This window comes from Carassius carassius, chromosome 24 (genome assembly GCF_963082965.1).
Source record: "Carassius carassius chromosome 24, fCarCar2.1, whole genome shotgun sequence".
Lineage (NCBI taxonomy): Eukaryota > Metazoa > Chordata > Actinopteri > Cypriniformes > Cyprinidae > Carassius > Carassius carassius.
In genome coordinates this window covers 24,029,548-24,041,807 of record NC_081778.1, presented here as the reverse complement: position 1 = coordinate 24,041,807, position 12,260 = coordinate 24,029,548, and the positions used below count along the sequence as shown (strand labels likewise).

At 35.4% G+C, this 12,260-nt stretch overlaps 1 protein-coding gene across 1 annotated transcript; it reads left to right on the top strand.

The window, feature by feature from the left end:
* On the top strand, positions 1-10,352 carry LOC132103519 (small ribosomal subunit protein uS15m-like). The gene is made up of 7 exons (XM_059508636.1): positions 1-239; positions 6,377-6,439; positions 6,551-6,626; positions 6,785-6,833; positions 7,159-7,347; positions 9,790-9,981; positions 10,084-10,352. Exons 1-7 carry the CDS (start codon positions 86-88, stop codon positions 10,195-10,197), a joined length of 837 nt encoding a protein of 278 aa, XP_059364619.1. The 5' UTR covers positions 1-85; the 3' UTR covers positions 10,198-10,352.
* Positions 10,353-12,260: the final 1,908 nt, after the last annotated feature.

The window sequence follows — 12,260 nt, the reverse complement described above, 5'->3', positions numbered from 1 at the left end:
GCGGCTTACATGAACTGAAGGGGCATATGCGTTCTGCTAGAGTATATAGGCTACAACTTAAAGGCGATTCCTATATATAATCACAATGGTTTTAAAAAACATTTTCCGATCTACAGTGTTGGGCTTACGGACATGGAGTGTATTTTTAAGCTCAAGGAAGTGCAATCCTGTCTTACCTACCTTCAAGCCGTCTCAATGCAGATTTTATGCGAACTGGACTTTAAACGGTATTTGTAAACGTAAGTATTACATTTTTGACATTTTAACTCTGACTCAATGATGGGTCTTTTCAACACTTATCCGGTTTTTGAGGTTGAGTTTTCATCAAGTTAGACCAGATGGGTTTCTTATTATGGCTGTGTGTTTATATTTTGTACAGTATTTACCCGTAGGGGGCTCCAAAAGCCCAGTCACATCATCAGTGTTTGTCTAATGACCTTTGTTTTGTCATGTCCACATATTTTAAACGCTAGAACTTATCCTATATGATCCTATAATACCTGTCTATTTTCCAATTGTGTCATTCATCATTTGTTTGGCTCTGTCTTCTTCTGTTTTGTATTTCACAATAATTTTCCGTGGTCGTAATTTTTGATCAGGTAGAACATTAGTGACCAGTTAAGACCATTTAGCCTTTTTGAATCATGTCAATTTTGTGTGTGTGTGTGTGTGTGTGTGTGTGTGTGTGTGTGTGTGTGTGTGTGTGTTTGTGAGTGTTAACATAGCTAGAGCCAAAACCATCACCAAGTGTCGTACCATTCCTCTAAAGTAAAAAAAAAGCAAAATTTCTCAATATTCTAGGCTAGGACCAGTTGAAGGGAAAAAAGCAAAAGACGGTTGTCATGTAGTGAGTAGCTTTATGACTAAGTGTGAATTGTCATCTCAGCAATGTGAGAAAATTAATGATTGTGGGTCTACTTTGATGTTGCAGTCTTGTTGAGGTGGGGGGGCAGTACATTTGATATTTGAGTCATGGTTTGAATCTCCCTTGCAGTAATATTATAATCATATTTTAATTATCTGCTACTAATGCATCAATAATTAATTGTTTTATGCTTCATAAAAGCACTGCAGTTATTTGTACTGCACATCTTGCTTTACCTGCAATACTTGACTCATCCATATTATTCTTATTAATAAACTAGTCTTTATAGCATTGCTTTTTAGTCTTAGTTGCTCTCTCAATAAAATTACAAGCACTTTACGGTATGTCCTTTGCTAAGGCTGCATGTATTGTGTAGGATGATAGATGGGGTTATGAATTAGCCATTCTCTTAATAGATCTTAATCTATGTTTCCCTTGTGGGTTTTTACTATTAACTGTCCTTTACTGATGATTTCTTATTCAAAGTGACATAAGGTACACTTAATACATGGAAAGTCCTTTTTTTGTGTGTTTGGAAACATAAGGGTTATTGACCTTGATCTTTAACACCACCCCTAAAGAAAAATTCAATCTGGCAGCACACTTCAGGTCCTGAGCTTTGAAAGAGATGTTGCCACTATATTTCACACGGGTTACACCTCTGTTTCCCACACATGTTTTCTTGTATTTGGGGAAAATGTAATGTGTGGGGGAAAATACTTTGAATTACCAGTTCCAGCGAGACTTATGAGCTATGAAAGAGTGGGTGTATAGGGTATTTAACACCCTTAAAAGTTTATTGGTTTGATTTTTGAAACCAAACTTAAGAGATTTTCCCATGTATTGAATTTATAACTCACACATTTGCATAGAAATGCATCAGCAAAACACTTACCCATTTTTTTGTGCCTGTAAGTCTTTTTCTTAGTAATCTGAGTTAACTAGGTCAATGTTTCAGCCTTCTTTGACACTTTGATAATTTAGTAGTACAAGTATGCTTAGCTCACTCGTTTAACCCAAAATGTAAGTGCTGTTATCATTTACTCACTCTCATGTTGTTGTTCCAAAGCTCTATGACTTTCTTTCCTCTAATATAGATATATTTTTTTTATTTGGATAAATGGTGTTTTTTCGTCTATCCAAGGAAGTCCATGGTAAACTAAACTGTTGGCTAATGCAGAAGAAAGTAATTCAGGTCAGGTTTTGAATGACACGAGGATGAGTAAATGATGACAGAATTTTATTTTTAGGTGAATGATCAGTTAAAAGTCCAAAGTTATTATTCATTTATTTAATTTATTTTGGGGGACATATTTATTCACTATTAAAGGGATAGTTCACCCATAAAGGAAAATTATGTTATTAATAACTCGCCCTCATATCGTTCCAAACCAGTAAGACCTCCGTTCATCTTCGGAACACAGTTAAAGATATTTTAGATTTAGTCCGAGAGCTCTCAGTCCCTCCATGTCCAGAAAGGTAAGAAAAACATCATCAAAGTAGTGTGACATGTGACATCAGAGGGTCAGTTAGAATTTTTTGAAGCATGAAAAACTACGACTTTATTCAGCATTGTCTTCTCTTCCGTGTCTGTTGTGAGAGAGTTCAAAACAATGTCCGATTCGAGAACCGAGGAGCTGATGATACTGCGCATTACAATTACATGTGTTAATGTAAGTGATTGTATGAAGTCACTAGAGCCTGACCGACATACCTTTTTGCTGAGATTATCGGCCGATATGAACCCTTTTTTTTTTTAAAAGTGAAAGTGACAAAGTGACGTGACATACAGCCAAGTATGGTGACCCATACTCAGAATTTGTGCTCTGCTTTTAACCCATCCAAAGTGCACACACACAGAGCAGTGAACACACACACAAACTGTGAACACACACCCGGAGCAGTATTATTTATAAATATAAAATATATAATGCAGCTAAAATGCTTGAAATTGTGTAATTACTTAGTTTGTCCAGCAGAGCCAATGTTTAATGCTTATAGAAAACCATTGAAAATTTGAACGGCCATATCTCCATAATGGCACAGAGAATCCTAGCCTACACATTACATTCAAAAGGCACTGTTTAACGTGAATTATATTGTATTTATTTACAGCGGTATTTCATTTCACACTTTTGTAGTAAGTTTCGTCTGTGTGTGAAGACAAACGAGCACAAATCCGTGAATGAATGTTCCGAAGTGAAATAAACTTCAACTGAATAAAGTTTAAAAGGAATTGAATTGAATTAAAGATGAATAAACTTCAACTTTGCTGTTCATTACATGGATGTTTAAACATTTTGGATATTAAAGTTTATTGTTAAATTCCTTGCCTCCATTACATATCTCTGTCACGTAATTATAAGCAGTGTTGGGGAGTAACTAGTTACATGTAACGGCGTTACGTAATTTAATTACAAAATTATTGTAACTGTAATTAGTTACAGTTACTAAGAAAAAATGAGTAATTAAATTACAGTTACTTATGAAATTTTTAACGATTACAAAGGGGATTACATTAGAATATTTACACACATCCACATACAGATTTAACTGATTTCTTTCCCAAATTGCACTGACTATTCTGAGACATACCGCCCTAATAATTTCCGGGATGCGGAAATACAGTCTGGTTCGTAGAATCCAGTCATAAAAACGAAATGCCTAACGTGGACGGAATATGCCACATTTTGGATGACTAAATCTAAAGTAGGTCAGTACACTTGAATCAAAACATGACATCGACTAGTGTCTGTTAATATAAAGCCCCAAAAATGCAGTATATGACTTGCACATTCTGCGTGTCTGTGGAAATCAGGCGCGGACTGGACACCGGGAGAACCGGGACAATTCCCGGTGACCTGGCAGCCGATTTTGCCCCACTATTTAATATCATTATTGTACAATTGCCTGCCGAATGTACCAAAGCGATCATTTGTGAATCCGCCATTTGATAATTAAATTTCTAATAAGTCATGAAGTGTTAGTCATGACTCGTGCGCTCTCCACGCCTCCGCCAAACGGTTTGGATCAGACTCCGAGTAATCAATGCAAGAAAGAGAGAGAAAGAGAGAGAGAGAGAGAGAGAGAGAGAGAGAGAGAGAGAAAGAGAGAGAATAGAGTGGACTGCTGGAGCAGAAAAGCAGAACTACTGTTCAGGGTTTCAGGTCAGTTTCATCTGTAAAGATGCTTTTTTGTCTTTTTTTATTTTATTTATTTAATCAAGCAGCAGCACGTTGCTCATCAGTCATCACTCAAAATACTATATAAAGGTCATCATTATTATCTGTTGTAATGTTACAGTAGTAATTTAGCCCCCCAAAAAATTTCGATTTTTTTATTTTTTTTATAGGTGTAGGGGGAGCTACGACAGACAACAACACAACCCTTACGAAAATTAACATTTTACTATTTAACTATAAATCCAGAGAAAATAGTTACTATTGTTTAACTGTGATAACCAAAAATGAAATTATTTTACAAATGTATTTATTTAAAAATAAATACAAATCCATTTGAAAAAAAAAAAACAAAAAAAAAAACAAGGTTATTTTACTTTTATAGAGGCTAATAAAAGCATGGTAATTTTTTGTAAGGGAAAAACATGACTCGTGTACAGTATTAGGATTTTTTCTATAAAGATATTGTAGTATTGTAGAGTATTGTATTGTAAAGTATAGTTTTGTTCAATCTTGAGTATTAAAGTCATGAGAGAGATTGATAACAGGGCAAAATAAAGAGACTGAAGAGAAAAATGGAAGTGAAGGTGCAGTTCAGGAGAGAACTTTTAATTATTTTGCATGTCCCCAAATTAAAGATTTAAACCTTTTTTATGTCAGGTCCATACAAAAAATAGTTTTGTCCATGAATTTCTTTGTATGAGTTTGAATTTTCCAGTCTGAATTTTTTCCCAGTCCGCCCCTGCTGTAAATTAATGGCAAAGACATGGTTTCATTTACTACACATAGGCCTACTGAAGCTCGCAGTGTTTTCAACCTCTGCTGCCTCAATATAGGAGTAGACGAGCACATAAACATAATTTCTAGAACTGCTCTGTGTCACTTCATGTGCATTTTACTTATTTTGAGAAAACTATCATCATATACAGAGACAGCAGTTTAAAAAAAACACCAATGTTTCAGGAGTTTAGTACACAGAATACGTCACATGCTTATTAGATAACTGTATAAGTTGATGTATATGCTTTTATTTATTATTCTTTAATTTTCACAAATTTAGAAAAGTAATCAAAAAGTACTCAAAAGTAATTAGTTACATTACTTTAATAAAGTAATTGAAAAAGTTACAGTACTATTACATTTTAAACAGGGTAACTTGTAATCTGTAACCTATTACATTTCCAAAGTAACCTTCCCAACACTGATTATAAGTGTTTGATTACCATATTTGAGTGATCGTTGCAAAAATGTGATCATTATATAAAATCAGCCCATCAGGTCTTAAAGGGACAGCTGCCTATACTGATGCTGTCATTAATTAATTATCCGATTAATTATCCGAAAAATGATCCGATCAGTGGGTCAAAAACTGTAATGTGATTCAAACCGTGAGATATGTGATCCGTTGAATAAGTATTGGCCCCCAAAAAACCATCGGGCTCTAGAAGTCACATGTAAGGTTTTATGAGTAGAATCCAAAGAAAAGGTTTCCATGACATATTCATATTTACTAACAAATTTTGCTTTTTTTATGATGTTACTGTACTTGACATCATTTGCTGTGCTAAATGCATTCCTAGCTGCAATATTACCTTTTAACCATAAGGGGGTAAAGAGGATGAGATCAGCTACAGATACACAGTTTAAACTATCCCCAAGTTTGCTTGCAAACCACTAAAGCTAATAAACTCTAAATAGAGCCCTTTTGCTTCATGGTTTGGTCAATAATTGTCTAAAACATATTTATTTTAGGCATTTAAAATTTGAGGAACTGCTTAAAATATATAGTAAATGTAAAACTGTGTTCAGTTTCGTTTGAATCCAGTGCTTTTCATTTTATAGTTACCTGATATGACAATGCAATAGGAATAAATAGTGTAAGAACATTTCACAAGTTTGTCTTATTTTACCTTTTTTTGACAAGTGGCATCATGGCAGTCTCACAGACGCGTCTTTTCCTTGAGTGGGTGTGCGGGAAGGATGTGGCCAACCAAATCACCCCCACCCTTAGTGACACTTTGTCACTATTGACGTGTATTAAATAGTGTTTAGCTGGAGAGGAGAGTGACTAAAGCTTTAAAAAACTCTGGCTAGTGATCAAATACTTTTAAACACCTCCTTTTTAAAGGGTTCAACATAATTTATAATTATTAAAGCAGACGTGCAATAATACAAACAGCCATCAGTTAAAAACAATGTTCTACTACTTGTTTGATGAAGTCTTTTTCTTGGTGCTCAGGAAATGTTGTGTCTGCACTTATGGATTATTCTTTTTTTTAAGCATTTTTAAATTGACTCAGGAAATATATATTAACTTTACTGTTCATTATAGGTGATGAAACCCTCCTAAACCAACCAGTGAGGCAGTATGCTCGGCCGTCTAGAATGAAACAAGGTATAAGAGAAAATAATTCAACCTCTACATATACAGTCAGTTTGTTAGCATGTCTGTTTGATATCAATTTCTGATAGGACTCATTAACTGTTTGCTTTATTTTCTTCCTAGAGTTCCCAAGTCAACTTCAGGACCTTCATCCATCCTTGCTGAAGCATGAATATGCATCTGTCCCACTTGCACAATCGTATGGTCTTGTTTTTGTACTTTCCATTATTGCATTGAGCCACTCATACTTGTATAACACTGATTGCATGCTTGGGATTAGGAAGTACATGATTTCTTCAGACTTCCTTTATGTGCGTGAATGCTGAATGGTAGCAGTATTATGTCATATCTCTGCAGGGTGGATGATGTGGTGAAGAAACTGCTTACACTGGAGCTTTCAGATCATGTATGGGTTTTCATTTAGTTTTTGTTCTTTATTTAATATTTACATAATTCAAAATGGGGTGGAATAACCTCAGCTGCAGTATATTTATGGTAACTTTAAATTTTCTAAATCACAATAAAAGGATGTTTTCACAGTCAGGGCTTTAGACTAAGCAAGGTTTAGGCCATAGTTCAATTGGGATATTTAAGTATCTTTTTAAACATTCCTTAAAAAAATATTACTGGAGTGCATCTTGAGACAAAACAATGGCACTGATACATTTTAGGAGTTTCTTTCAGTAAAACATATTTTAACTTGACTATCTGTCATAATGTCTTCCTTTTAGAGTGAAAAACTTTGTTTGAAAGAGGAACAGCTTATTGCCAAGGTGCAGAGGGATGAGAACGACCGCAGCTCAACAGAAGTCAAGGGCAAGTTCTCTTTTTTTAAAGTTAACAAAGTCAGTGCTTTAACCTTACTGGAATCTCAGAAAATAACTCAATCATGTGGAATGTCCTTGTTTGCATTACAGTGGCAATTTTGACAGCACGTATTCGCAACTTCCAGGAGCACTTGCACAAGCACCTGAGGTAAACACAGCTTTTCAGAAGCGTGACTTTTTTCGGCCTTTTGTAAAGGTGTCAGAACATTTGTCACCACTCAACTTGATTAACACCCACAGACACAAACAGGATATCCTGTGCATATGATTGAAGCATAAGCACCCGTTCAGAAGTTTGGGATCAGTCCTTTTTTTTTTTAAGTAATGAAGAGTTTTATTCAGCAAGGACTCATTAAATCGATCAAAAGCAGTGCCGTTCTTTTGAACTTCCTACTCATCAAAGAATCCTGAAAAAGTGCATCACAGTTTCCAATACTGATAATAATAATAAATGTTTCTTAAGCACAAAATCATCATCATAAAATGTTTTCTGTCGGATAATGTTACACTGAAGACACTGAAGTAATTGCTGCTGAAAATTCAGGTATAATAAAAAACAGTTTACATGAGAAAAATTCAAATGGAACAATTATTTTGAATTCTAATGATATTTTACAATATTACTGTTTTTACTGTATAAATAAATGCAGCCTCATTGAGCATGGGGGGTGGGGAGGTTAAAAATGAAGACAAACAATTTATATTCTAGTCGTCTCTTTCTGGTCATATTTCTTTAATGAAAATGTTCATAATTATTTTGATAAACTCTGCTTGAAAAACTGAACTTTACAGGAACCTGATGGCAAAATGTAATTGCAAAAATAGCTGAAATAAGGAAGTTAGCCGTGGGAAAAGCTTTAGAATCTGTTTGCTGAAGTCACTTTATTTCATATTATGTTTAAGGATATAAATCATTGCATGTGCTAGTTTATATGAATAATTGTAAACATGTTCATGTCATAAGGCATATTTTTCTGCTATAGTTTTATATATATATATATATATATATATATATTAGGGGTGTAACGATACGCGTATTCGTATTGAACCGTTCGGTACGAGGCTTTCGGTTCGGTACGCGGTACGCATTATGGACTGAACGGTTCGTTGGACTAATTAATTATATTTGGAAAATAAAAAAAATTGTGAAATATAATGATATGCGTTCAACAAGGTAGCCCAATAACCCAAACGACGTAACAGGCAACGCCCCTGACACCCCCGAAGAAGAAAAACCCACCAACTTATATGTTTATATTAGGCTACTCAGTCAGGCGCTCGCTCACTCAGTACACGCTGAAGGCTCGTTGCAAAATGGCTAATGCGTTTAACAGACCAGAAATAGAAGATCCTCCAATAACCAACAGGTCTGGTGTTTGGGTGCACTTTGGATTCCCTGTAAGCTATAATGGTGATGGCTAGAGAGTGGTGGATAAAAAAAACAACGATATGTCGCGTCTAGGGTACACCAGCTGGAATACAAAAAAAAAAAAATATTGAATACTTGAAACATGTCAACTCATTTACGCCGACATCACCTTAGCGTGCCAGTATCTGGGAAAAGCCGGAAAAAAGGAGAAAACATACACACAACAAACTATCCCCGCAGCATTTAGACAGACATTTCCAACGGATTCAAACAGGGCAAAAGACATCACCACGGCGATTGGTAGGCTACATTTACGTTATAGCTGCGGATATGAGACCTTACTATTTACCATTCATTCTATCATCCCCATTATAGCTTACAGGGAATCCAAAGTGCACCCAAACACCAGACCTGTTGGTTATTGGAGGATCTTCTATTTCTGGTCTGTTAAACGCATTAACCATTTTGCAACGAGCCTTCAGCGCGTACTGAGTGAGCGAGCGCCTTACTCTGTAGTGGAAAACGTAGGTTTTAAGAACATGCTTAATGTAATTGAGCCCCGTTACAATATTCCTTCACGAGCCCATTTCAGACAGACCGTAATTCCTGCTTTGTTCCAAAAAACATAAGCCCTATAGAGAACCAATTGAGTAAAAACACACTCAATATAAAGAGTTATAGAGTTCCATATAAAAAGTTACATCTTTGTATTTGTTCATAACTAATATAACATTTTCATTTTTTTTTTATAAGGAGCTGTTTTTGTTTTATACAGTATGCTGCTAAGAAAACACCATAGAAGATGGGTAAAGAAAAGCTCCATCATTGTTCAATGTAAAAAAAAAAAAAAACATACTTTGTTAGTTTTAATAAATAAAACATTTTTTAAAAATCAAGGAAATTTATCTGCCAATTTTTTCTTTTTGCTGCATCTAAAACGTACCGAACCGTGAATTTAGTGAACCGTTACACCCCTAATATATATATATATATATATATATATGGTTGGGTGGACTTTCAATGGATGGACAAAAAGGATGAGAGAATAGTCAAAATATTTTCAGTTGTGTTCCTGAAGATGAACAAAAAAACTGTAAATGACGACAGAATTTTCATTTCAGAGAGACAAAGCATAACAGCATAACTCTTTTGTTATATTATATCAGGATAAAGCTAACAAAAGATGGATGCTCATGGCCATCGACAGCAGGAAGAAAAAGCTTACGTTTTTGAGAAGGACCCGATATGATTCCTTCGTGAAGGTGTGTCGAGAGCTTGGAATCACTTACACGTTCCCTCCTGAATATTATCGTCGGGTCACCCGACGTTGGCTGGCAAAAAAGGCCTTCTGCAATAAGGTAACGTTCTCAGCTCAGCCAAAATGTCCCAGTGATTTTTTTCTTCCAGATATCAGAGTTTGCATTTCAACTGTTGTTTACATAGTATTTTCTTCCACTCAGGTCTTTCAAGAAGTCCAGAAACAAAGGGCAAAGCAGAGAGAAAAACAGAGAGCAGCTGAGCCTATGGGAAAGGAGCCAACATCCTCTACAGGACCACAAGGAACTGCGGCGTAGAGTTCAGACAGCTGACAAGACACGTGCTGAAAAGTCCAGAAGAACAATCTGATGCATCCTCTTTTGATTCATACGTGACTTTCAAAGAAAAACTGAACAGAACCATCATGCTCCACATCAAATGAACAACATTTTGTCATTTATTTTCCATTTTTAATGGTTCCCTTTTTACCTGCATCTAATAAAAGATCTTAAAATTCATTGTTTGGTCATCATTCCTCAACATACAGTACTGCTAAAAAAAAAATACTTATAATTATATCAGAATTACTTCACAGAAATCCTTTGATGATATTAGTTTCACATACTCATTAGTTTTGAATTGGCAACTGATGAAGACCTGTGTCATATGCAAGAGACTGAAGCATTGTGGTTGTGTGGCTAGTGCAAATGGTTTGGCTGCTCTCAGTTCCCTGAACTCTGTCATTTTACAAGAAATGCATGACAATCAGGTGAATGATCTGAGGTCAAACTATCAGTCCTTTACTCATGTGAGATTATAAATTGATTGTTAAGAATTTTGGTAGGTCACATTTCCTATTACATCTCAGACCTCCCCCTTTGTGATGTACTTTGTGTGAAGCTTATATGCGTGAATCGGAAACGCTGCATACGAGAGTAGCAAACGCGGTGTGTTGGTGTTTCTCAACTTCCTTTTCAGCTGCAAGCCCCAGATCAAGAGGCTCAGGAGAACACAAGGTACTTTTTAGTAGTCTACTATTTTATGTTATAGAAATTTTTACAGTTTTTTTTTTTTTAAGATAAAAGTTTTCAAAGCTATTAGTTTCTTATATCATGTTGTTATCAGCCGTATTTATTTATTATTTAATTGTTACATGTTGGTGGGATACAGACTAGTAAAATCTGTTAAAATAACCAGAGTAATAAGATCTGATCCAGTTTTATTTTTATTGTATTTTTTACATATCAAAATTTGTATGGGAATATAAAATATTCTGTCCTGCAAGATTTTCTTTTTATGGTGGAACACAAAAGAAGATATTTTTAATAAAAGCATTTCAACTGTTTTACACTAAACGTCAGATAGGTCAAAAATAATATTGGACACCATTGACTTTCATTTTATAGGGGGACAGAATGATTTGTTTATACACATGAAATAACAGTACAAATTTGGAATGAAATGTGGGAGAGTAAATTATGATTTTCATTTTGGGGTTAATTATTCCTTTATTAGCACAAAACACCCAAAAAAGCAGAATGGAATGGATTTTCTTTCTAAAATAGTGATTAAATGGTAGTTTGGAAGTGTCGTTTTTGTGTAACGATTGACAGATATGCATTTGTCACTCTTCTTACGAATCATCTAGGAAGGAAATCTCTCGAGCCATATTCTCATTTTGCTGGACTGCTCATTTTGACTGACATGTCAAACCCAGTCATCACTCAGCCTGGTGCTGGATCATATGGTACAAATGTGCAGACTGGAGAGTGGAGCACCGGTCTTTGTTCTTGCTGCAGTGACCTACTTGTCTGTAAGTTCTGAGAGCTGTCAACAAATCATCTGAATATGCAACCAACTTCAAAGATACCATTTTATTGGCACATTTTAGCTGTGGTTTTATATTTAGCCGAGGAGGATTCATAATGTTAGTCAGCTTACTGCTTTTATCAGTGGCAGAGTCACGTTGTCTACATAAAATGCATGATCTTTGAGCATTTCCCTGCATTTATCCATTGTCTAGGTGGTCTTGGCTTCATCTGTCCGATAGCTCTCAGCTGTTACACAGCAAACAAGTACGGTGAGAACGTATGTCTAGCATGTGTACCTGGAGGAATGGCTGCAATGAGGACACACATGCGACTGACCTATGGCATACAGGTAATGTATACCACAAATTAAGGACTGGATTTCCCATGTTGCATATTTAAGAATTATCATCCATTGCTGTCGCCACTCATTTTGTACATATTATACAACATCTTTCTTTTTTCCTCTGCAGGGCACAATATGCAATGATGCTTTGATGACCTGTTGCTGTGGAATATTTGAAACATGTCGAATGGCCAGAGAAATCCGTATCAGGAATGGAGAGACCTAG

What these genes read in the sequence shown, in the direction of transcription:
- LOC132103519 (XM_059508636.1), top strand. Translation starts at nt 86, where the DNA reads ATGGTTTTAAAAAACATTTTCCGATCTACAGTGTTGGGCTTACGGACA. An exon ending in TTTAAACGGTATTTGTAAAC is followed by an intron (nt 240 to 6,376) that starts GTAAGTATTACA and finishes TGTTCATTATAG; the next exon opens with GTGATGAAACCCTCCTAAAC. An exon ending in CACTGGAGCTTTCAGATCAT is followed by an intron (nt 6,834 to 7,158) that starts GTATGGGTTTTC and finishes TCTTCCTTTTAG; the next exon opens with AGTGAAAAACTTTGTTTGAA.